General features: G+C 29.6%; 3 protein-coding genes across 9 annotated transcripts; all 3 read right to left on the bottom strand.

Annotated features, from left to right (window-relative positions):
• Positions 1-2,977: 2,977 nt before the first annotated feature.
• On the bottom strand, positions 2,978-7,889 carry LOC101512114 (uncharacterized membrane protein At1g16860-like). Its single transcript, XM_004507497.4, has 5 exons — positions 7,747-7,889; positions 5,890-6,850; positions 5,492-5,647; positions 3,827-4,038; positions 2,978-3,434 (listed from the first exon to the last, which is right to left on the bottom strand). The coding sequence occupies exons 2-5, from the start codon at positions 6,766-6,768 to the stop codon at positions 3,242-3,244; spliced, it is 1,440 nt and encodes a 479-aa protein (XP_004507554.1). The 5' UTR covers positions 6,769-6,850; positions 7,747-7,889; the 3' UTR covers positions 2,978-3,241.
• Positions 7,890-14,247: 6,358 nt separating this feature from the next.
• On the bottom strand, positions 14,248-16,568 carry LOC101511801 (ylmG homolog protein 1-2, chloroplastic-like). Its single transcript, XM_004507496.4, has 2 exons — positions 15,805-16,568; positions 14,248-14,535 (listed from the first exon to the last, which is right to left on the bottom strand). The coding sequence occupies exon 1, from the start codon at positions 16,470-16,472 to the stop codon at positions 15,825-15,827; it is 648 nt and encodes a 215-aa protein (XP_004507553.1). The 5' UTR covers positions 16,473-16,568; the 3' UTR covers positions 14,248-14,535; positions 15,805-15,824.
• A 1,590-nt stretch (positions 16,569-18,158) lies between these two features.
• Positions 18,159-23,961, bottom strand: LOC101510631 (protein FAR1-RELATED SEQUENCE 5-like). Of its 7 annotated transcripts, XM_004507493.4 has the most exons (6): positions 23,811-23,896; positions 23,222-23,271; positions 22,841-22,964; positions 21,192-21,619; positions 19,820-20,016; positions 18,159-18,498 (listed from the first exon to the last, which is right to left on the bottom strand). In XM_004507493.4, exons 3-6 carry the CDS (start codon positions 22,899-22,901, stop codon positions 18,474-18,476), a joined length of 711 nt encoding a protein of 236 aa, XP_004507550.1. In that variant the 5' UTR covers positions 22,902-22,964; positions 23,222-23,271; positions 23,811-23,896; the 3' UTR covers positions 18,159-18,473. The 7 variants fall into 7 exon arrangements, with proteins under 7 accessions (XP_004507550.1, XP_073226481.1, XP_073226479.1 ...); XM_073370380.1 differs by lacking the exon at positions 23,222-23,271 and having other exon boundaries at positions 18,159-18,523; positions 19,803-20,016; positions 23,811-23,961; XM_073370378.1 differs by lacking the exon at positions 23,222-23,271 and having other exon boundaries at positions 18,159-18,523; positions 23,811-23,961.
• Between the last annotated feature and the right edge of the window lie 775 nt (positions 23,962-24,736).

Raw genomic sequence — 24,736 nt, 5'->3', positions numbered from 1 at the left:
GGATAATTTTTGCATGTATATTATTTTTTTTAAACTAATCAATATATTTTATATTAAAATTTATATATTAATATATATATATACCTTCAAGAGATAACACTCTCGCCCTGCAACCACCTGAAAGATGATAGTATCCCTGTCATGCGATCATCTATAACCTCCTATTGCAGAAAAATTAAAAAATAAAATAAAAGATTATAGATGGTTGTATTCCTGCGACCTCCTACTACAGGAAAAAAAAATCATTTTTCATGTGGTCGTATGACGAAGATGCGACTCCTAAAGGTAAAAAAAAAAAAAAAAAGACATTTTGAATATAAATTTTAATATAGGTTATATTGGTTAGTTTTTTAAATATATATATATATATATATATATATATGAAGAAGAAAAAATGTAATACGGTGATTTTTTTGCATTTATATTCTCTTTTTTTTAAAAAAAAAACTTTTGATTATGCTCTACATTGAAATTTATAAACTAAAATAATTCCTAAAGAAAAAAAAAAAAAAAAAAGACATTTTGAATATAAATTTTAATATAGTATATTTGTGTGTTTTTTTTATATATATATATATATATATATATATATGAAGAAGAAAAAATGTAATACGGTGATTTTTTTGCATTTATATTCTCTTTTTTTTAAAAAAAAAACTTTTGATTATGCTCTACATTGAAATTTATAAACTAAAATAATTTAATTTTTTTAATCTTCAAGTGGTCGCATTTCTGCCATGCGACTACATGAAGGATGACTTTTTTTTTTTACTGTATGAAATTGCATCTCGAAAATGCGACTATATATAACCTTCATTTTGATATTAATCTTTCGAGATGTTAAAATAAAAAATAAAATTAAAATTAAAAGGTTATAGATGGTCACATCAAGATGCGACATTTTATGCAGAAAAAAAAAAATTTATGCGGTGGCAGGGCGCAAATACAATCTCTTAAAAAAAAATAGAACATTTTAATATATAAATTTTAAATGTATAATATAATTAAAAATAATTATAAAAAAAAATATATGCATGAAAAAAAAACCTAATACTGTGAGACACTCAAAACCATTAATCGTAAACAATTAAATTGAGATTTTTCCCTGACTATTAACTAATGACATGATGAAACTTTTCAGCCTTGTTCTCACGTTTCCTAAAATTCCATCACTTTTCTTAACTCCCTTATTTAGGGGATGAGCAAGGGGGGAATTATATTTATAATTATCCCTAATTTACCGTAAATTTGGACCATAACATTGTTCAAAATCAAACCTGTCTTTTGACTCTAATAAGTCTAATGATGTCAAGTCAAATTAAGATATTTTTTAGGAGAAATTAAAATTATTTCTTTTTAAATCGGACCTATTTCACTAAAACGATAATTGAAATAAAATTATAAAGTGGTCATTTAATTACTACTATGTATTAAAACACAAACGTAGCTATTCAACAAAAAAAACTCTCACATAGAGATTCAAAAAAAAAAAAACTCTAACATAGCTCTTAGAATAGTATTTTGCTACAATATTACTAACTAAACTAACATAAAATTCAACTTAAATATTTTTTGTTTATAAAAGTTTCTTCACAAACAAAATAGAATCAACAAATAAACTAATAAAAACGGAATTAAATAAAATAGATACAGTTTGCAGGGTGGAAAAGTCCAACAAAGATAATGAGACGAGGATTATACCATACACCTCCACACCTAAACCTGTCATTCTCTCAAGACATATGAAAATACAAATTTACCCTTTTAACCATTTATAATAAGTTTCAAAATTGATAGTTTTGAAAGTTTTAAATTTTCAAAACTTTCGGAAGTTTCAAATTTTCAAAATAAGGATTACATTTCAAAAATTTGAAAAGTTTCGAAAGTTTTCAAATCTGAAAATTTTCGAAATAAGGATGACATTTCAAAAATTTGAAATGTTTCAAAAGTTTTCAAATTTGTAAAGTTTCGAAATTTTTCAAATATGGAAAGTTTCGAAATTTTACTATTTCGAAAGTTTTGAATTGTTTGAAAGTTTCGCAATTTTCTTATTTTGAAAGTTTTGAATTGTTTGAAAGTTTTAAAATTTTCCTATTTCAAAATTTTGAATTGTTTGAAAGTTTTGAAAATTATGGAATTTTCTGCAGTAGTTTCGGATTGTTCGAAAATTCTGAAAAATTGTCATTTCGAAACTTTGAAAACTTTCGAATATTTTAGAAAGAATGGCGAAAAAATTAGAAGTTAAAAAAATTGAAAGTTTTATAAAAGACAAAATTATATTTTCACATTAATTACAAAAGTACATATCCTAAATACACTTTTTTTTTGCCCTTAAGATATACTTTCAAACAAAAACATGATGTTTTTTCTTGTCTTCACAATGTGTACTTCAATAGTGCATAATGGCAAACCAAAACAGAAGAGAGAAAATATGGATGAACCAATTTTGCCTTTAGAAGTTGATGTTGAGTGGTCACAAAAAAATTTGGTTAAGATGGAATAGTGAATTTGATTAGGGCTAATAATAGTCATGAACTTTTGAGTCTATACATTTGCTCCTTTACTAGAGCAAATAAGGAAGAGGTGGATGTATCATAAATTGTTAAAGATAATTTGTTTAAATGTATTATTCGAATATCAAAATTTAGATACCATATGTGTTTTATCTTTATCTATCTTTTACTTTTTACTTGAATTCATTCTCTTTATAGAGAACACTAAAAAAACATTTATAAAAAATGTATGCATAGGGAACCCCATTGAATTCCTCATTAATATGTATAGTCTTTAATATCATTCACTTCTAAACGTAGGACCATAGAAGGCAAAACAAAATATTAAATGGTATTGGTACCCCTCTCTATCAAGCTTCACCAATAAACAAATGTATATTAAATAACATAAAAAGAAAAATGATTGGTTCAAATGTTGCCACCAAATAAAGATATGTAAAGTGCATTATAATATTCCATTGACATGTCAAAACAACAAGAAACCATATATCTATTCAAAAAAGTTCGAAATTCTTGAGAAAAATAAACGAATAAGAATTTTCATTAGCTATACAACAAACTAAGTAGTTGAGTATGAAACAAAAGAAAATGGTAGCAAGATCACACTTACCAACAACACATATATGCTTACAAAACACAAACAACAACCACCCCCATCAAGACAAGACATGTTTTTTTTCTCAAAGAAGAATACCTAAGAGACTCATATCATGGGATTAAGAACATAACTACACTGGAATCACATCAATCTTTGATGTGTCTTCACATCTCAAAACAATACCTTCAAGGCTAGCTGGAAAAATACATTTTGCCCATTGGCATCCGGTGGTTAATGGTTCGGGTGGCGGCACAATCATAAGCACGTTGTCGTTTCTATGAACAACTCCCATTACGCTAACCGTGCTACCTTCTTTTATGTACCTACAAAAACATCATAGCCATCAGTTTCATAAGAACTTCATTTTCTTGATGTATTTTTATCTCATCATCATTACTACAATGACGCATAACATGAACTATGCACTATGCTCTGTAGCAGACACTTCTTATTGAAGGCGTGTCTGGTGTCCGACACCAACATGATACTAACACATGTGATTATATTCAATTCATTCATTTTTTCAACCTATTATTGGTGTCCACGTATCAATGTCATGTTTGGTGTTCGTGTCAATGCTTCATAGGTATTAAGCTAAACATGGTGTTTCACCAAACTGGCTCACACCAAAAAAGTAACTATACCATAAAAGTTTCTATTTACACTGATAGTATCCAAAAGTTTTTACTATTCAACAAGATAAAAAGCATTTTACCCTTCTTTTAATTGCATGATACGGTCATCGCTTGAAAGGTTTCTCTTTCCCAACCATCGAAGGAAATCAGGGGACATGTCTTTATTCTCCGGATTAACATCAATTACAACGGAATCATCGACATAAGGAGTCACCCTTGCACCAAAGCCTGTTTTAACCAATGCTCTCAATCCAGATTGGAAATCAGAGATGTAAAAGTCCACCACATGCCTCTGCATAAAGAAAAATATTAGAGCTATAATAATAATCTAACAAATCTCTCTTCTTTTAATAGCTATAAGAAAAGATAAGATATACGGTGTTAATGTTATGGTGCAACAAGGTCCAACAAACCCAAACTAGAAAGAAATAATGATCATAACCAATATTTGATGACTTTGATGGAGCAGTAATGTGTTTTCGTTACATATTAATAGTTTTAACCAATTGGAAAAGATTATTTTATGTGTCATTATTCTGTCCTTTTCGAGCTCCCAATTTGAACGTTGTTGTTGGGGTCGCATTAGAAGATAGTTAGTTGTATGCTTCTTGTCAATTTGAATAAGAAACTCAATTTTTCTACTTTGTGTGCGGAAAAACTTGCGGAACACGTAGAGTTTCATCGAAGTATAATTTCTTCCAATCTATACCGATCGTCAAGGTTCTTTATTCATCGAGTGAAATCTTAGTTTTCAATGAGACTTATAAATAGGTGAGCTGATGAATAGGAATCTTGACTATTTATAAGTTTTAATGCAATGAATTTGGTTTAATATTGACTCTTAATTAGGATTAATTATTGGCGTTGGTGCCAGATTTGAGTCTCGTGGTTTCTATCAAAGCACCGTCCCCGAGAGTCAATGTCTCGGAAGCTGGCACTCTACGATGCTTTACTTGGTCTTTCCCGTCGTCCTCTCTGTAGGTAGATTTTTCCGAGCCATCGACCAGCTCTGATACTAATTGATACGTTTCCAAGCACTTCAGAAATCTGCCCTTAAAACTCGATGCGGGACTTGGACACCCAATAATACCCAAGTCCCTCAGATGTGTCAATGAATATTTTTTTCAGCTTTATCAAAATGTTTAATGGCTGTGCATGGAGCTTAAAAAACATAATTAAGGGTATAAATGAAAAATTAATGAGTTTCACTAAAAGTAACGAAGAAATATTATAATAGTGTCCGTGTAGGATATGTAATTAAGTATTAACCTTATTTCAGTGTCTAATAATTGTAAGTATGATTAGTTAAGCTCAAATTCATTGTACTTAATTAATTTGTTCTATGTATTATGGAAATTAAGATTCATGTATTAATGATCATACATATTGAATGTTTTCGACACACCATTGCGGCCTATTGCGCTGCCATGGCAGGCATCTCTTCACAAATTGCCTAACGAGGTTGTCGAAAAATCTGCCGCGTCATTCTGCTAAGGCGTCATTATCATGGCCACCATTTAACAACACTGATTCGGTTTTCGTGGTGTAATTTTACACCGTTCATTAACATGCTTCTCTTTTGTTTATCTCTCATCAATTTGCATAAGCAAAGTACATTCAATCAAAAAGCAAAATATATAATTCACCTCCATGGCCAACATATTTCAAGAAGTCCTAATATTTTATCAAATTTGAAAAAACTCGGCAATTTGAAAAGAAAAGATCGAAAACATATTATTGCTTACCTCGGTCGAGCGAAGTCCCCAAGTAAAACGGCGATGTTTTGGGTTAGCTGCTTTTGAATCCCATCCTCTATATTCATACAAGCTGGTGGAAGTATATACACATCTTGGAACTTTTTGAAACGACGACTCTAGAGGAACATTACCGCATGTAACCACCTTCAGAATAAACAAAACAGTTTATTTCCATAAATCATGCATATATAACAACAAAAACTAGAGACAGATGATAGAATTCCAGATTAATCAACGAATCAATGGATGAATGAGAAAAATGAATAGTCAAATAATGTGCAGTAAGTGTTGAATGTGTGTATATTTGGACTATGCTTTTGCTATGTCTACATGCTTAATTAATTGTTATATTATATACATGTATGTGTCGGTATTAAATAACGTACCCCAGAAACCTTCACAAATTGTCCATTTTTAGCAGTTCTAAGTTCAGCATCTGGATATTGAGAAATGAAACCGACAATGGCTTTCCTTCCACGACAACTATTCCAAGTGAACAATGCCGCAACTGCGCCGAAAAGAATCACTACAACAATAAGGAGTATGGCATTGCGGACGGCTCCAAGAATAAAACCGCCGGCAATGAATCCCATAACAAAAATCAGAATCACAGACCACAATATCGGCTTCGGGAAGTTCCTCCTAAACGAATATTCGTCCTCCAGACTGAGAGTAGTCACGGCCGGATTATTAGCAACAGAAGAATTCTGCATTTTCATCGACCCTAAGGACTCCAACGGACCCGACACCTTCCTTGGAGCCCCAGATGAATTTAGCGGGCCGGATGTAATCAAACCAGTTGTTGGAAGAACAGGAGGTATTGGACCCGAATTTTGGCGTGTACCTCCACCCGATTGAGGACCGGATGACTTCTTGACCGGTTCGCCGTGTTTATTCAACGGACCGGAGTTGGTCTTTTTCATTGAGGCTGAAGCAACCATGCCAGCAGCAGATAGATTACCCGATGTGATATAAGCAGAACGAGCCGCTGCATTTTGCATAATAGGTCCAGAGTGTGAAGCAGCGCCCGCAAACGATCCAGTTCTCGAAGGAGCATTATTTAAAGGACCGGATTTTCTAGATTTAGAGCCATCCATAGGGATATCAAACATTTTCCCTAACTCTCCTGACTTCTTGATGTCACCGCCGGTATAAGGCATAGCAACCGAGCTCATTGTAGGAGCCCTTTCTTTCGGCTGCTCAGCAGGACGGCCTGATACATACAGACCATTGCTGAGCTGATGAGATGGGAATCTCGAACCCATCACGTCTTTTCAAATCAGCCCAAAAGAAGCAACCGAATAACAAATCGTACTAGTTCTCGTCGATGAAGTACTCAAAGTAACACTGCAAAGATTGAAACATAATAAGTTAGCCATATTTCGAGACTCGAATTGACAGATAGATACTATATTTCATCTCAAGAGAAAGCATTCAAAGTATCCAATTTTTTTTTCCCATCAAAAACCTTATGAAGTAAAATCATATTCTTTTTCCTATGACAATAACTATGATGAATCACATTCAGCTAAAGAAAAGACATTAGAATCACAATGCTGAATTTTTTTAGTACATGATGGCAAGACCAAGATAAAAGAAAGTTACTTAATTAGTTAATTTTGATTCAATTTCAATATATATAGTCACACACAAAGATACAAAGAAGAATATAATTGAAGTTAAAACAAAAATCCATTAATAATAATTTAAGTGGAATTCAAACGGAACTTAAACAATAAAAACAAAACTATTTTTAAAAGGAACCCTTAAAATTGTGGTGAAGAAAAAGGAAAATTAAAAGATACTTAACAATCCTAAGCAAAATTAAAGATATGGTTAGTAGATCTAAACGAAACAGAAACAAAAAAAAGATGGATCTTCTTCAAAATGCAAGAATGTTGAGAGATCCATTCATATATAATTACTAGGTTAATATTTGCAACAACAAAAAAAAAGCAAAGCTTTAGTACAATGTGCAAAACAAGAACCTTAAAAGACATAATTTTGATACACAAAAACAAACTAAGAGCTTAAATCTAGAAGAAGAAAAAAATGATTTTTTTTCAAATGGGTAAACCCCATTTGAAGAGTTTTAATGTAATGAGGAAAGATCTGTGAAAAATGAATAAACTTTATGAAAATTTGGTAATAATAAAAGAAAAAAGAAAGAAAAAAAAAAAGGAATGTTATTATATGAAATTGAAATGTGAGAAAATGTTAAGTGGGTGAAGAGAGTATAGTACCTTGAAGATTGAAGATTTGAAGAATAAGAGAATCAAAGAGAGTGGTTATGGTGTTGAGTTTGAGATCCCATTTTCATTTCTCTCTCTCTCTCTCTCACTAACTTCACACACTTGAGTTGAGACTTCACCTCTTTCTCTTTCTCTCTCTATATCACTCTCACAAAACAAATAGCCAAATAACAACTTCAATAAAAGTTAAAATCTCTCTCTCTCTCTCTCTCTCTAATCTCTCTCTTTCTCTCTCTCTCTCTGAGTGTCTTTCTCTCTCTTAAAAAACAAAACAGATGCTGCAACAACTGGTAGGTTGTCTCGTCCAGCAAAAACCACCAAACCAAGCAACATATATAATTTATTTTTACAAAATATATAGAATTATTAACACCTACTAATACTTTCTTTTTTTTTTTCGTTCTTTTTCCAATCTTTTCATTTATTTATTTATCTTAAAAAGTAATAATAATAACCAACCCAACAATTTCCTTTCTTGAAATGTATATTATTATTATTATTATGATTTTCTTTTGATCTTATTTGGTATAATCTTTTTATTTCTTTTTATAGAATTTAACGGATGTATACTTTTTCCTATTCATTTTTACTTTTGGTCAAATAGTCTAAATTATACTCATACATCTTATATAAGAAAAATAGAAATTTAATTAATTCGATTTCAAACATATGAATATTCATTACTTTGTACTATCAATTGAATTTTACTTAATAGACTATAATAATTTATTATTTTAACACATCACATACTTCACATATTTATAAGTATAGTTGAAAATTAGTGTATAATATGGATATGTGTGATCCATCATTGAATATTTAATATAAGTTTTATATTATAATACATTTCATTATATTTCTTTTATGTTTTTACTAAAATAAACTTTTTTTATATATAAGCTCTTTTTATTGAGTTTAATAGTTTACCTTTATTGTGAAAAATAATAATTAATAAGGATCAATTAATTTTATGCTTTATTTGTTTACTTAATTAATTTCGCAAAAATAAATATCACATCTAACAAAAAAATTAACTTTTAAATGAGCAAAATAAGAGCCGATGCTAAGTTAATCTAAAAAAAAGTATACATATAACAAAATTAATGAAAAATACTATTTTTTTATATAAATATATACATATATATAGTATTTTATTGTTACACAATTTGTATATATGTGTATGGACTAAACTTTTCTTATTTAGATTTACTAGATATATTTTATTTCCTGTCTATCTACGCTACCACACACAATATTTATTTATCATGCCCAAAAAGGTTTTCTTACCTTTGGGGCTTTTGTCTTTTTCAACCACAAAAATTAATGTCTATGCTAAAATACGTAATACACTCATTGATGAAGCTTTTTATTCTACAAAAACAAAGGCTGTTTGGGGATAAATAATTTAATTTGGAAAATATTTCTTTTAAAATCAATCGTCGGACTTGGTTTAATTGCCTAATTTTCATTGTGAGGCATATATTGTTATAAATGGCAAACTTATGAGAAGAAATTTATAATATTTCCACAAGACAAGAAAATTTGAAAGAAAATATATATATATATAGTATATTTCTTTTTTACGTTTGGTTCATTTAAGTCACGATTATTTTAATTTATTTGTTTTATACAAATCATGCTTTTTTCACACTTTTTAAATAAATAATTATTCGTTGTAGTTCATCAGAATCTGTATTATCAGTCGTTCAACACACTAGTCGTGATCATGTTTGTACTACATTTACTTTTTCAACTATGTTTTCAAATAATAATTAATAAAAATCAATCAATTTTGTGCTTTATAATTTACTAAATTAGTCAAAAATAAATAAATAAATATCTCTTTTACACAAATATATATATATATATATATATATATAAATTTAATAAAAAGATTGTATTTTATTTTTTATCGAAAAAAAAAGGACTATATTTTACCGTTATACAACTTATATATATGTGCATGGACTAAACTTTTTTTCTTAAATTTAATTGACATATTTTATTGAGATAAATCAATTTATAGTCCTTATAAAATTTTATTTTATTTTTTTAATTTTTATTAAAAAGAAATTGTCAATTTCTAGTCCTTTAAAAAATTTATTTATATTTTTGGTCTCTAATTTTAAATTAATGTTTCAAATTTTTGAATATTTTTTTTCAATAATATGAAGGACAAGTTTAACAATTACTTTACAAAAAGTTTAAATTTTTTTAATAAATGATGAATTAAATATTAATTTTTAAATTTTTTATGCTTAAAAATTTATATTTAATTTATCGCTTGTTAAAAAATTCTAAACTTTTGTAGATTTTTTTTTATAATATCATAAATATTAGTGCAAAAAATTGAAGGATAGACGATAATTAAATTAAAAACAAGGATTAAAAAAATTAGAAAACTAAAATTTGATTAAAAAATTTATAAAAATTAAAAACAAAATTGTAAAATTTTAAAAAGAAATAAAAAAAAACTTATTTTTTTTTCTATTTTATTTCTTATCTATCCACTCTACCACAATATTTATTATACATTTTTTCGCGGACCAAAATGATGGTTTTCTTACTTTGGGGCTTTTGTATTATCAACCACAAAATTAATGTCTATGCTAAAATAAGTAATAAGGTCAAGAATTTTGCACTCGTTGGTGAGGCTTTTTATTCTACAAAAACAAAGGCTTTGGCCTGTGAAGGGACAAATAATTCAATTTGGAAATTATTTCTTTTAGAATCAACGGTGAGACTTGATTTAATTGTCTAATTTTTATTGAGAAGTACATATTATAAATGACAAACTTGTGAGAACAAATTTCTAAGATTTTCATGAGAAAAGAAAATTAGAAGAAAAAAAAATATTTATAGCACGTTTGTTTATGAGTTGTTTCATTTAAGTTATATTTCTTTTAATTATCTTTTTTTATTCAAATCACACTTCTTTCAATTTATCTGAAAAGACAATTATTTGTTATAATTGATTAAAATATGTATTATCAATCATCTGATACACTTGTGATCATTATATTGACATTTAATTTTTTTCAAAGTATATTTTTAAATAAATCTCTTTTCTTATTTATACTTAATACAAAATTTTATGTTACGATATATTGAGATATGTATAGTTAGTCATTTGTCATGCGTTTAGTGTATATTTGTATTGATGTTGAATTATTTCTAGTCTTAACCCGTTTTCATATTTAGAAATCTTAAATAAACACAAAAATTTGAGACACTTGTACTATATATGTATTTACTATATATATATATAAACTACATGTGTCCAATTTATATCAAATTCTGATGTTCATAAAATATTTCAATTTTAAGTTTTTTTATTTTGCTTTTCCTCTCTTTCATTCAATCAGTGTTTCTTGCAATTCATATTATGAGAAAATTATTCACAATAGTACACTAGAGTGAGAATCATGAGCCATTTGAGACGTTTTTAATGTGTATGAATTGACATTTAGTTGCTTCCAATTTTGTTTTCAAAAGAATATATTGTTACTTATTTAAGAGAAAATTTTCTACTATGGTACGTTGAAATATGTACTATTAGCCATTCGACACACTTTTAGTGCATTGTGTATCCAACCTTGTCTTAAAAAATATCCCTTTTTACATATGCTTTAAAAGGATATTGAATAAGAATGTAGATAAAAAATTAAATTTAGACCATGACTACATTTTTTTAATATATGAAGAAAAATAGGATATCATTTATGCTTAATTTTTTTTATCATTACATTATGTTAAATAGATACTTTTTTAATAAAATGTGTTAAAAATGTATACTGATATTCGTTCTCATTCGTGGTGGGTTTATCATATACAAAATCTTCTTATAAAATATTATACACTATTGATTAAAGATGTTATTTGATTTGATATCTCACATAATATTAAACTTTATTTTTGAATATAATTTTTGCTTAAATCATACGAAAAACAATTTCCATCCATGACTACATTCTGGTCATATTCCTTTTTTGTTGATAATTATATTCATCTTAGGCCAATTTCATAAAATAAAAAATAATTATTTATCTTTATCAACACAAGGGACAAGCACTATGACATCAAAAAGGGACAAGCACAATAGCTATAGCTATTTTCCATCTATTTGTAATACTTTAACTACCATGAGAAGTGAATTAGTTATGAAACATTAATAGAGTAGTTTTTCTACTGTCATGTTTTCTTCTTAGAACATACCAACTTTAATGGTCAACATTGATGTCCATTGTCTACTAGACTCAACACAAGGTTAGCCCAACTAATCTTTTCAAAAAACCAAATCTATAAGTGTCCTTTGGATTATTTGTAAAATATTTACCCTGCCCCCTTTTCATTTTAATACTAATTAATTTATTCAAATACAACATTAATTGTATATTATTATTTTTAACCCAAACTTATAGAATAGAGTTAGTGGTTGCTGTAATTATGTAACACTGGTTGTAAGAGTAGGACAATTAGTTGCGTGTCTCCAAAGAAATCATTTATGTTGTTATGGTTGTATAAGCAAGTAGTGCTTTTACATGCTTCGAATGAATTTGCTTTGCAAGTTGCCATTAAAAGATTTAGAATTTCGATTTGTTATGTTGTTATTATATCATCCAATCATTAGGAAGGACGTGTAAAATTTAAGTTTGCAAAGGAGAAAGATCAACATTAACAACACATTTGTTCACATAGTCTAAAATATATTTTTTGTGACCGACCTACTAATTGTTCAAAAGGAAATATGATATGTATTTTTAATATAAACTAATTTTGATTTGATGTGCGACGTCCAATAAAATTTCAATATTTCACATATTTTTAAATTGCAGTTACAAAATAGTAACATCGCAATTTGTTAATATTTGTTTGTTTATACTGATAATACATTTCAATTCAACTGTTGAAAATGCTTTATAGTGTACACTTTTTCAAAGTCCATGTTTATTCACACTTAAGGCTCCAATTAAACAGTTAAATCAATAGATGGAGGGTATAATCTGAAAGACAAGTAAATGACCCTTGTCTAATGGAAGAACAAAACCATATTTCCTGGAACCTATACCCTCACCTGAAATTTTATATTATGTTTTTTCGTACCTCTTTGTCAACACCATAGAATTGCAGGGAGGGATAAGCAAAAAATTTAGTTCTCTACCTTATCTCCTTGCACTCCACTATAGAAGCCATTAAGGTTGTACATGTTTCGATATTTTTAAAAACCAAACTATATCCATATATCCATTTATAACTGATTTTTGGTAATATAACCAGTTTTTCACCCATACAGGTCTAAACCGGTTTTCTCACAAACTCAGTTAAAAACCGATTATTTCTTAATATCTGGTTTCAAAAATCGATCAGTTAAAACCATATATTATTTCTTAATATCTGGTTTTAGTATTTAAATGCTACTAGCTGCTACTATTATTGCCACTGTCTCAAACCCAAATTTTCTAGAAGTACTAGAAATCCGTAAGTAAAACAGAAGATTAAATTGGAGGCAAAAATACAGCAAATGAGACACTTTAAAATCAGTGATGCAAACACAATGCCAACCATATACTAAATTGTGCTCATCTGCCCCCTATTTTTAATCACACAATGTTAAATACACTACCGAAAGCTAGGTTCTGGTAAAATGCCGGGTTGGTTGAGAAACTCACTATTAAATTGGACAAGTAATAAAAGGTAAGATGTAACCTATTTTCCTCAAAAGAAACTACAAACATTAAACATGGAAAAGAGCAAGTACAAAGTTTGATCAAAACAATTACTTAGGTCACCAAGCTACCACTCTGAGTAGCCAAGGCCATACTAACCAGAGAAACCATGTCGAATTCCTATTAACTATTACATTTTTACTATTTGGATATATATAACATTCTAAAATTTTCCAGCAAAAAGAGGTCCTCTGTTATGGGATCAATATTAGACTAGTAGAAAATGGAAAATCATAAGCTATAGGTCAAGCACTAAAACTCAAACTTCAAATGCATCATCCAATTATGTGTAACAAGCTCCTCTAATTCTACATGATCTATGCAACACAAGCAAATTACCTCTCACAAGCAAGCCGAATTTCCATGGATTCATGCATTGTGATATATGGGTAACTTTTGCTAAACATATTCACTACATTAAATTCCAGCATACTAGACCTTACATGATTGTAATCAGCAGCATACCAACCAACATATGAATTCTATAGTTTCCAAGGTTCAAATACTTTATCTCTAACACCCAAAATATGTCTCTAATCTTTCTGTAATCTTACCTAAACACAGATTTAACTCAAGAATGAAAACCAACAGATAGATAGTGGTATATCAACTTACACTCATGATGAAAATAGCTAACACCCAGATTTTGGAATCACGCAAAACATTAATGCATAAATATGCATAGATGGCAAAGCGTTCACCGTGCATCATAAGTTCATAACCAATATCGAACATGTGTTTTATATTTACGCAATAGCGAGACTACTAGCTTGTAAACTCTGCACAGAGTTCATATTGAATAAATTTCAATAAAGGTACAACTAAGCTATCCATCCCAACAACACAACATATTATTCAGAAATAAATAAACCAATCGCTTTCTTAATAATAACAACATACATAAACTACCAAAATATACCAATCTGAAAAGTACACTGTATACAGAAACCAGACTTTAACCTATGCTTCTGAAGAACCTGCTTCTCTAAATTCTGCCAAAATGTTGGAAGATGATGCTTTATCCGTCATGGAAACATTTTTCAGTAGCCCAAACCTATCCAATCACAAAGGAAAAACATCCAAAATATTCAAAATATCAGAACCAATTAAGATAGAAGATATAATACTCAAACTTACAAGATATAGTAATAACCAATTAATCATAGGGAAACTATCAAGGGCTGGATCTCATAACATAAGTAAGATATACGAGTGAACTCTCAATTTAGTCTTAGAGTACCAATCCCTCCTACATAGTCCCTAAACTATACAAAAATAATTAGTCTCCAATATTTTATAAGTAGTCACAAACGTTTTCTTAAATCCACCACATCAGTTAGTCCCTAACATCTTGCCTAAATATAAATGCAGAGTCTAACAAGAAAAATTCATCAAAACATTGGAAACTGTTACAAAACATTAAAGAGTAGTACTTATTATTTTCAAATACTGTAGGACTAAAACACGAGAGATATCTCCTATGTAGCACCAAAACTTCATATTGAAGGAATGTTCACTCAATGTTGTTAAATAGCCGTTATAGCACTATAAAACATCTCATTACTTTTTTCAAGATATATTATTTAGTACAAAATATTGTCCAATAGCAGCTACAACGGCGCTCTCGCACCGTTGCGTAGCAAAATAAAAAATAAAAAGCCCGCAATTTTTTGCAATCTGCAATTGACAACATTGTGTCCCATGTTCAACACATTGTGTCCCAATTCAATCATTTCAAATTTCTAAAATCATTATCAACATCTATACATCTTTTTATCAGTGTTGGGTATCAATGTTGGTAGCACCGTTGCATAGCGAAATATGAACAAACCTCTATTTTTTGCGAACTACAATTGACAACATTGATTCTGGTGTTTCACAGGTGTCAGACACCAACAAATACTGACATATATGGTTACACTCAATCACTTCAAATATATCAAATTATTACTAGTGTCTACATTCTAGTATTGTGTCTGTGTCGTTGCTTCATAGGTGATAACTAAACTTGGGGATTTACTCAATATATAAAATGAATGGTTAGTCACAAAATCAAATCAAATCCAATTGAAACCATATACATAAATATAAAAGTACAAACAAGAAAGGAAAAAGTAAAAAAATGATATTTTTTGCTATTATTCCGTGGTTGACACTATCAGACACCAACACGCAAATACATTCAATCACTTCAAATATCTCAAATTATTATCGGTATCTACATCTCCAAAGAGACCAAATCAAATGAAGTCCAATGAAAACCATACATCTAAATATAAAATTGAAAACGAGAAGTTAAAAAAAATGAAAGTAAATGATATACCTTGGAGTGTGTATGTGATTCTAAGCAGGAACTGTGAGGATACTAGCAAGAGTACCCAAAACAGCAAAAGCAAGAAGAGGACTAATATCAAGAGTATCAAAAACCGGAGGAATAACATTCCTAAACAAACTAAGATAAGGATCACAAAGATCTCTAATTGCAGATAAAGGTTGTCTTTCCCACGGAATATTAGGGAACCAACTCAACAAAACCCTAACCAACAACACACCACTGTAAATATCCAACCATTTCTTCAATCCCGCCGCTACAACCGTCAAGGGCGTGTTCAATGAACTTTGTGTATTCTTCCTCAAGAAATAAGCGAAGAATAAGGATGAAGATGAGGTTCCAATTGAATAACATAGGTTCGGTGGTGGAAGGAGTTTGATGAAGGATTTGATGAATAAAGCGGTTATTCCGAATAAGGTGGTTAATGTTCGAGTAGAACCGGATAGAAGGACGGTGGTGTCTTCGGTCGGTGAAACGGAGGGATGAGAGTGGGGTTTTTGTGGTGCGGCGTTAACGGTAACGGTGTGGATAGATAGGTTATTGTTTTTGTGAGAGTTAGTGATGGGACGAAAAGTTGTTGTTGAGCGTTTGAGTGGGATGAGGTTTGGATGGAAAAGGAGAAGACGTGTTGAGGTTGAAGTTGATGCGAGTGACGCCATTTTTGTTCTTCTTCTTCTTCTTCTTCTTCAGTTAGTGAGTTGTGGAATCAACGAGAGTGAACTTTGGGGATTAGGCAGTTTTGTACTTATGTTATCAACCTAAACTTTTTATATCGATAATAATAATATTTGTTGTCTAAGTGGATTTATTAGTACCGTCCCAAAATGGTTTTCGTATTTCACTATTTTACCAAAGTTGATAAGATATATAAATAATTTTATCAAACTGATCTTGTAAATTAATAGTTGATTATAATTATATAAATATAAAGTAGAGGAATAATAAATTGGGAGTGATACATATAATATTAGTTATATAATACAATTAGTAAAAAAAAAAAAGAGAGATTAGATTGGTATTAAAAATTAAAAACGACAATAATTTTATGACAATTGTTTCTTGTAGATACGATAATTGTTATGGGATGGATAAAGTAATTTATATGTTTTCTGTCTTACAATATAAGTTAATTTTACACACAAAATATATTATTTTATGATAGATGAGATGATAAATACTATTAGAAGTTCAAATACAAATAGGAGGTCTCATATTCGGATCAATGTTGGAGAGTCTAATGAGCACCGAGAGCAACAACAAACTAAATTTCAAGATCCCTGAAGATGCATTATGTATATGGATTATTTCTCTTATGCATCCAATATTTACTTTATTCCTAGTCGATGTGGACTAGTAGTAGTCACTCACACTTGAATTTCAACACCAATGACATGATGTCCAATATAATATCGACATTTGTTAGTTGAGTTAAAAAAATATCAATATTTTTTGTTTATATCTCTAATTATTTATCACTCTAACTAATAATCTCAATGTCATTTGTAAAGTGACATGTACTATGGGAGGGTGGGTGAAAGATTTTTGAGTCCACTTCCTACTCTCAAATCAATGTTCATTTATAGTACGTAGAAATTCACATTTGACAAAAATGATAGATTAAAAATATAGATTATGATCTTTAAATTATAATTCAACTCACAAATATTAATATTGTTAAATTAAATATTTTATTTTAAATTTGAATAGAAACTTTACAATTATGTGTGAGTTTTATATAGTAATTACTATACCATTTACATACACCCAAAAAATATAGAATATGGAATTTGTTGAACATAGAATGTCTTGAATGACATATTAAAAAATATGCAAAAGATGAATAATTTTATTTTTACATCAAATAAATTAGTTCTTTACACTGATTTAAGGACAATATTCAATGAATAAACGACTAAATTAATTCCTAAATTTATAAGACACTCAAATAAGTCTATGAAATTATAAATATTTCAAATACATCTCCAACTCTATAAAACTTATTCATATTTGTCCATCTATTGAAATATGTTGGTTAACGTCATTTCACTTAATGATCAAATTAATAATAAGTGGTTAAATATGACTAAAATGATAGTGAGTCATAAAATAAAAATACCAACTTGACTTTCACCTGTATGAAATTTGACACAAGGATAGATTTGAGTGACTTTTGACAAAACCGATGTTGTATTTGAAATATTTCTATTTTTAGAGACTTATTTGAGAACATTTTACAAAATCATGGACGAATTTAGTGATTCACTCGATAATCGCCAGCTGGGTTCAAAAATAATAGAGTCACATTCTAATTTTTCAAAAAATTTGCATAGCTATAATCATAAATATTTACAACGAAAAAGCAGGTCACCATCACTTGAGACGAGACAAGTAGCTTGTAACATAGTACACATTTCAGCACATTGATCCTAAAAACATTAATATTATGTGCCATTAGTTTTCAAACTAAGCATGTCATAAATTTGTAGTATATATTTTTTTCTGTATCAAACTGGTACAAGATTACATCTCAACTGAAAAATAATATATCCAATTTATGTGCCCCTGGCCAAATGTCACAACATGTCTATTATCTTTTATGTGACAACTTCCTTTGAAGGATGAAAGACACACATCCTTTGAACATAACATCTTAGTACAAGTTAGTGATCACACCGCGCGCACGCCCTGCATTGTGAATTACACGTAATATCTGCATGAATTTCGAGTTACAATAATAACCAAATAAAAAGAAGCTAGAGCAATACTCTTCAAATTTTTACAAATTATGGGCATCATAACCTTAAAACCAATTCAATCACTGAATAGAAGCCAGAGCAATACTCTAAAAGTTTTTTGGCACAGTCACGGGCGCCACAGAAGATAATTAACAGCCAGCTCAGCTCTAATTTAACAGAATGACAAATTTGTATAATGTTGTGAAATAAAGGACTAAAATAAATCTTTTAAAAGATAAAGGGTAAAAATGAATTTTGAGTAAAAGATACATGACTAAAAGTATATTTTAGTCTAAATTGATTATAGGTTCAACCAAAAATTGCATTAAGAAGGTGCAAGACAACCGCATAATTGTGTACTTTGCAAGGTTCAAATCTTTAAGGGTCTCTTTAGTTCAATGGAGGGGAGGCAAGAGAAATAGATATATGTTTAGTTTAAAAGAGGGGAGAGAAGGGATTTTAAATGATTGTGTTTGGTTCAAGGGGAAAGGATTTTAAATGGTTTATATTGTTTTGGTCCCTACCCTCCAAATCCCGGAGAGCAAAAAAAGGTCTAGGAGGGATTTTACTCTCATCCCCTCTTAAAAATTGAACCAAATACACATTTTTAAAAATATATCCTCCCCTTCTCTCCAAACCCCTTCAACCAAAAGACCATAAAGGTACATAACCAATATTTTATATCTTGTGTTAAAGTAAAAAAGTCAAGTTTAAAATATGCAAATACAAGTACAAATTGTTAGGCAAATGACATACAATATAATATACCTAGTAACTTGAAATGAAAATCAGTACAATAATAAATACATCATACAATATTTATGAAATTGAAATCTACTTCCCAAATTGCATTTGAAATTTCATAAGATCAATTATGGAGTTGGCTCCTCCAAAGTCACCTCTCATTTTATAAGGTAATGTAAGATATTTCAGTCATTGATAAGAAAAATCAGCTATTGATATTCTAGAATCTATGATTTTTTTCTATGCATGTGCATGTAACATTAACCGTTGATTTATTCATAAAAAATTGATATTTTGTATTTTACTCTAAGGTGAACTGATCGCTTTAGAGGGAGCTAAATCCGACAAACTATAGTCAGCATTAACCAATGCTTTGATGCATGTATACAGTTTTAGACTGAAAAAATTCATCAGATCTTTATGGAGAGAAAGAAAATTGAGTTTTCGGAAAAGCGTAGATATATTAAGAGAGAATATATAACTATTAAATAACGGAATTTAAATACTCACACATAATGCAAGGCTACCTCTGGAGCAAAAGCTCTTCTATGGATTCAAATTCTTTAAGATTACCAAGTATGTGACGAATTCTCGCAGACAGCTTGTCACTGTGGTCTTCAACAGTTTTCATAAAAGAAGTTAACTGTTCTTGATATGTTGCACACAACCTCTTTTTAATCCGAAGCTCTGTGGTTAATTCCTGAATTTTCTTATCCTTCTCATCCTAAAAGAGAAACACAACAGAAGCAATCAAATGAAATGTTGGCGAAAACATAAGGGTTCATTCAATTCCTATGCTTCATGTTTTCATTTTTCACTTCAACTAATAAACTTAAGAGAATATAGATCCAATAGTTTGCTCATCATTTTCTTTTATAATTTTTGCAAACAGATCCAGCATTTTCAGAATATTTGAAATGCCAAAACATTGTTTTCGTTGTTTCTGAAAATACATTCTTCCTAAGTTGTCTTTCATCTTCTCTCTATCATAATTGTTCACTAAATGACTCTTCCATCTCCTTATTAGCAATTTAGAATGAGCATAAATTTTAGAAACTGAAAATGTTTTCAGAAAGTAAATGGGGTCTAATTTTGTTTTCAGAAACCATGGACGCTATATAATTGTAAAAATAACAACCAAATCATTTTCTCACTACAAGGGGTTAAATTAAACCAGGGATGTTATATAAAAAACAAAAAACAATACAATTTTCTTCATATATGCCAAATACAGCCACTAACCCAATTGGATGTATATTTTGAAAGACAACAAGAAGTCACTAAAAACGTTACACTAATACAGTAGCATTTCAAGTAAATTGGTTGTTGAAATTAATATCGTTTTATAGATAGACTCAATTAATCTCCTTCTCTGTCAATACAAAGGGGTCCAAACTCATGTTCTGCATATGAAATAGTGAAAAAAAATTATCTGAGAAAATCAGTTTAGTGTTTATATAACAAGTGTTAGATATAATACCTAGTGTTACCTAATAATTTGAGTTTTCATTTAACAGATTCATGACATGTTATTAGAGTGAATTAGTGAGATTAGAAATAAATGTCTCCTAGAGAAAGTTGGCATTGCAACTACAGAGAAGAATATGACAAAAACTTACGGAAAAGATTTGGCCATTGTTGTAATATCAGCTTTTTTTTAATTAACTTAATGTAATGTTCCGCTCTTTCTTCCATGTATCCCTCTTATGTAACTATGATTGCATTAACACCGCTTCTACAATATACCAACTTCGGCATTTAAATCTTTCACAATTATGAAACCAAAGCACAGTACAATGTTTTATCAAAACAACCAAAAATAAAGAAATGAAGAAAAAAATAATAGTAAGAAGTTATCCAAAGATGGAATATACAGTTAAATAAGAAATATGAACCTACCACTGTTTGGCGTGCTTCGCGTGGAGAGACTACTAGTGGATGATTGTGATCCTTCACAAACTTTGTTATCACCCATTTTCCAGACTTATCATACTTGATATGAATCATCGCCTTACAACCATCCCTTGTGCTGGACCTTGGTTTACGAACTGGCCCAAATTTCCCTCGGATGCTGACACAATGACCCTCCTTATTACATCCAAGCCTGCGAGCAAGAATCCTACCGTCTCTTTCTGAGCGCCGACACGACATCACACGCATGACAAATCCCACATGTCGGGCATATTCATCGTAAAATATCTTAGCAGCGTCTTCAGATACAAATTCCATGCCTTCATATGGTTCCTGAATAGCATGGTCATGATGAGAGGTACCTAATTCTCTCCCAGAATAACTCTCAAGCAATCTACATCCATCATTTGGTTCCACTGTCACAAAATAATTTATCTTTTGTACCCATCAAAAAGGTTCATGTGAAAATAAGTTATGTTTGAGATAATATTTCTGTTGATTGAATTAAATGAAATATGGAGAAAGAACTTAAGTTAAAAGAATTCTGTTGTCCAGCTGCAGAGAAGCAAATAAATCGATAATTTTAGAGTAAGCAGAGGCTCTAATCCAATATTTCATTTCATCAAGTGTCTTAACCCCCCTCCTAATTTCATTCATTCAGGAATCTAAATGATCGGGAAAAATATTTTTTCCAGTTGCCCAAAATCCAAACTGAAGAATTCGGTATTGCTTCTTGCAGTCTCTGTTGGAAATCCTATTTCTGGTTCTTATTTGATCTAACCAGAGGAGGTTTCTCTTGACAGTGACTAATTAGAAATCTAAAACTCCTACAGTCAAATCTTTTGTTTCAAAAGTAATGCAGGACACAACAAGATCAATACTAAATACAAGTTGAGATTCTGTGGATAGATATTTTATGATATACATGTGAAGTCTAACTCTGGCTCAGAAAAATCTACCAAATTAATTTTACAACATATGTCTATTTCCATTGCAATCTCAATCTGTTAGGTACTCTTAGAGAATCACGGATATGGCCCATAACCCTAGAGCAGTTTCTGGTGACTTATTTTAAAGGTTTTGGAAGGCAAAGGTCAAAATTTATGACAGTAGAGAATTTAAGTTATTGACCAAGGTACATCGCTGGAGCACAAATTGAATACTTATTTATATCTTCAAGGGTATGGTATCATGATACCTTTTACACATGTTATGGAAAAGTATTATGTTTTTGCCCTCTATTTGATAGTCAGAGTAGGGTTTGTTTTGGGTCTTTCCTGGTTTAATATTCAGAGAGATTGAACAACATTGTTAAATTGTCTTAGGCTCAGTATATTCATAATTTCTTTATGTACGAAACTAAGCATAGAAAATACGACATAGATAGACCTTAGGTAGTAGTATAACATTCATTATTTATGGCATTTGTGAGTAGTGTTGTCAATCGTGGATTGTGGAAAACAACAGCTTGCTTGAATTTCTTAATGATTTATTTTGGTATAAAGTCATAACCAGCACGCAGAGATTTAACCTTAAAAAAGATGTGTTCAATTCAATTTAGTCATTGAGAATATCACTAATGATTTCCAGTTGCAAACCTTCATATGTTTTTCAATGTATCTGAACTTTATACATACCCAAACCAGCATCCCCAGAAACTTCCATCTCGCCGTTTCCATCAACTAATCGGGATAGCATGTTGCATAACAAAGTACGGTATCAGCAAACCACACAAAAAGATGTAGCCTTGTTGAATAGATCCTGTCCACAAGTAACAAAATGATATAAAAAATGAAATCCATAACTTCTCATTACATAAAAGAATGAGCTTGAATACAGGCAAATAAAAACTAATAATACTCATATTTTAAGAGATTAAGGTCGTGATTTGCTAAACAACTTAGTCAAGCGTTTATCATATACTGTAAGTGTTTATGTATAGGCTATTTCTATACCTAAAGATAAAATAAAGTCAAATTATTTTCAATTAAGTTATAACAATATTTCATAAGCTATACCTGAGAATTTATGTAAATAAGCTGAAAACTCCTTACGGACATATCATATGCTGTTTCCATAAGCTCTCAAAAATGTTTATGTCAGTAAATAAGTTAATTCAAGCAAACACGCTAATTCTTCTTAAAAAATACATTATGAAAATGGCAACAAAATTCAATTTGAAGTGTAATCCAATTTTTGCATAATATAAAATTAAAAAGGTTAATCCAATGCAATAAAACTTCTGCCATGGCAGGATTTGAAGGGTTTCAAGGGAGCATAAAGTGTAAGAGTGACTTGGTTGAATCTAATCAACTACAAACCTTTCAATGAAACCTCTTTACACATAGTGGAATCTACTACAATTACAAATAAATATCAAACAACAGAGAATATAAGTTATAAATAATCAAACGAAAATTTATAAACTATAAACTATAAACACAGTGAACAGAAGAATAATCATTAATCGCTACCAATACGTTAATCGTAACCAGAAGAATAATCTCAAAAATGGAAAAAGTAAATCACGAAATGGAATAGGAAAACAGAGTGAGAAATATGATCGCGAGAGGGAAGAAAGAATCGTCGCGTTCGTGAGAGAGAAACCTGAGATCCGTTCGAGAGAGAAGTGAAGCCTTCGCCGGAGAGAGAACGATGATGTCCGAATGAGTGAAGGTAGAGTTCTGTCCAAAAACGGAATTTTGAAATTATGTAAGGGCATAATTGTCATTACAATAGCTTTACCCTATAAACCCCCTAATCTACTAGTATCACTCAACTAGCAACTGGCTCGTAGTTTAACAATTATTGCAAATTGTAAATTCAATTTTAACTACTATTTTTGTTTCGGACGAAGTATTTTTTAAATGTTTTGTCCAAATATTAAAATAAATTATAAATGTATATTATTAACAGCTTAAGATTGATATAGTCAAAATATAATATAATAAGATTATGTTTATGCAATCAAATTGTTATGAAAAAGAAAAAATATTAAGCTCAACTTAAAAAGAAAGTTAGTTATTGGACAATACACATATACATATAGTTTAAGTCCAAATAGTTAATGAATTTATAATTTTATGGTAGATTTGATTTCTTAGAATGAAACTATATAGAATATAAAATTTTTGTCATCGTGTTTTTAATATATATTGTTTCATATATTAATTAGTCATAAATATTTATCTCGTGTATGAATTATATGTTTCAACAATTTATGTAGTTATTAATTTTTTTTTTAAAAAAAAACAACGTGAAAAAATTTGGAACGTAAATTAAGTTTAATTAATGATAAATTTTTGTCTCGTGTATGATTTTGTTATTTATCTTAAATTAATATGTTATAATTATTATCATCTTTATTTATATGATATAAAAAAACTAAATTTAAAAAATTGATTAAGACAATGCGAAAAGTTAAGTGTGAAAAATTTATAGTTGGACTATTAATTATATTTGTTCTCATTTTTATATTGACGACAATTAAAAAAATATTCTTAATTAATTCTTTATATATAAATATATGTCAA

This window comes from Cicer arietinum, chromosome 6 (genome assembly GCF_000331145.2).
Source record: "Cicer arietinum cultivar CDC Frontier isolate Library 1 chromosome 6, Cicar.CDCFrontier_v2.0, whole genome shotgun sequence".
NCBI classification, from domain to species: Eukaryota; Viridiplantae; Streptophyta; class Magnoliopsida; order Fabales; family Fabaceae; genus Cicer; species Cicer arietinum.
Note: the sequence above shows the minus strand (reverse complement) of the source record. Positions and strands in the feature narration are given on the sequence as shown.

Excerpts from the sequence above, each read along its gene's own strand:
- LOC101510631 (XM_004507492.4), bottom strand. The coding sequence starts at position 22,901 with ATGCTATCCCGATTAGTTGATGGAAACGGCGAGATGGAAGTTTCTGGG. Across the intron at positions 21,620-22,840 it reads TTCTGGGGATGCTGGTTTGG|TGGAACCAAATGATGGATGT; the intron begins GTATGTATAAAG and ends ATTTTGTGACAG. Across the intron at positions 20,017-21,191 it reads GCGAAGCACGCCAAACAGTG|GATGAGAAGGATAAGAAAAT; the intron begins GTAGGTTCATAT and ends TTTCTCTTTTAG.
- LOC101512114 (XM_004507497.4), bottom strand. The coding sequence starts at position 6,768 with ATGGGTTCGAGATTCCCATCTCATCAGCTCAGCAATGGTCTGTATGTA. Across the intron at positions 4,039-5,491 it reads GGGGACTTCGCTCGACCGAG|AGGCATGTGGTGGACTTTTA; the intron begins GTAAGCAATAAT and ends TTCTTTATGCAG. Across the intron at positions 3,435-3,826 it reads ATCATGCAATTAAAAGAAGG|GTACATAAAAGAAGGTAGCA; the intron begins GTAAAATGCTTT and ends ATGTTTTTGTAG.
- LOC101511801 (XM_004507496.4), bottom strand. The coding sequence starts at position 16,472 with ATGGCGTCACTCGCATCAACTTCAACCTCAACACGTCTTCTCCTTTTC.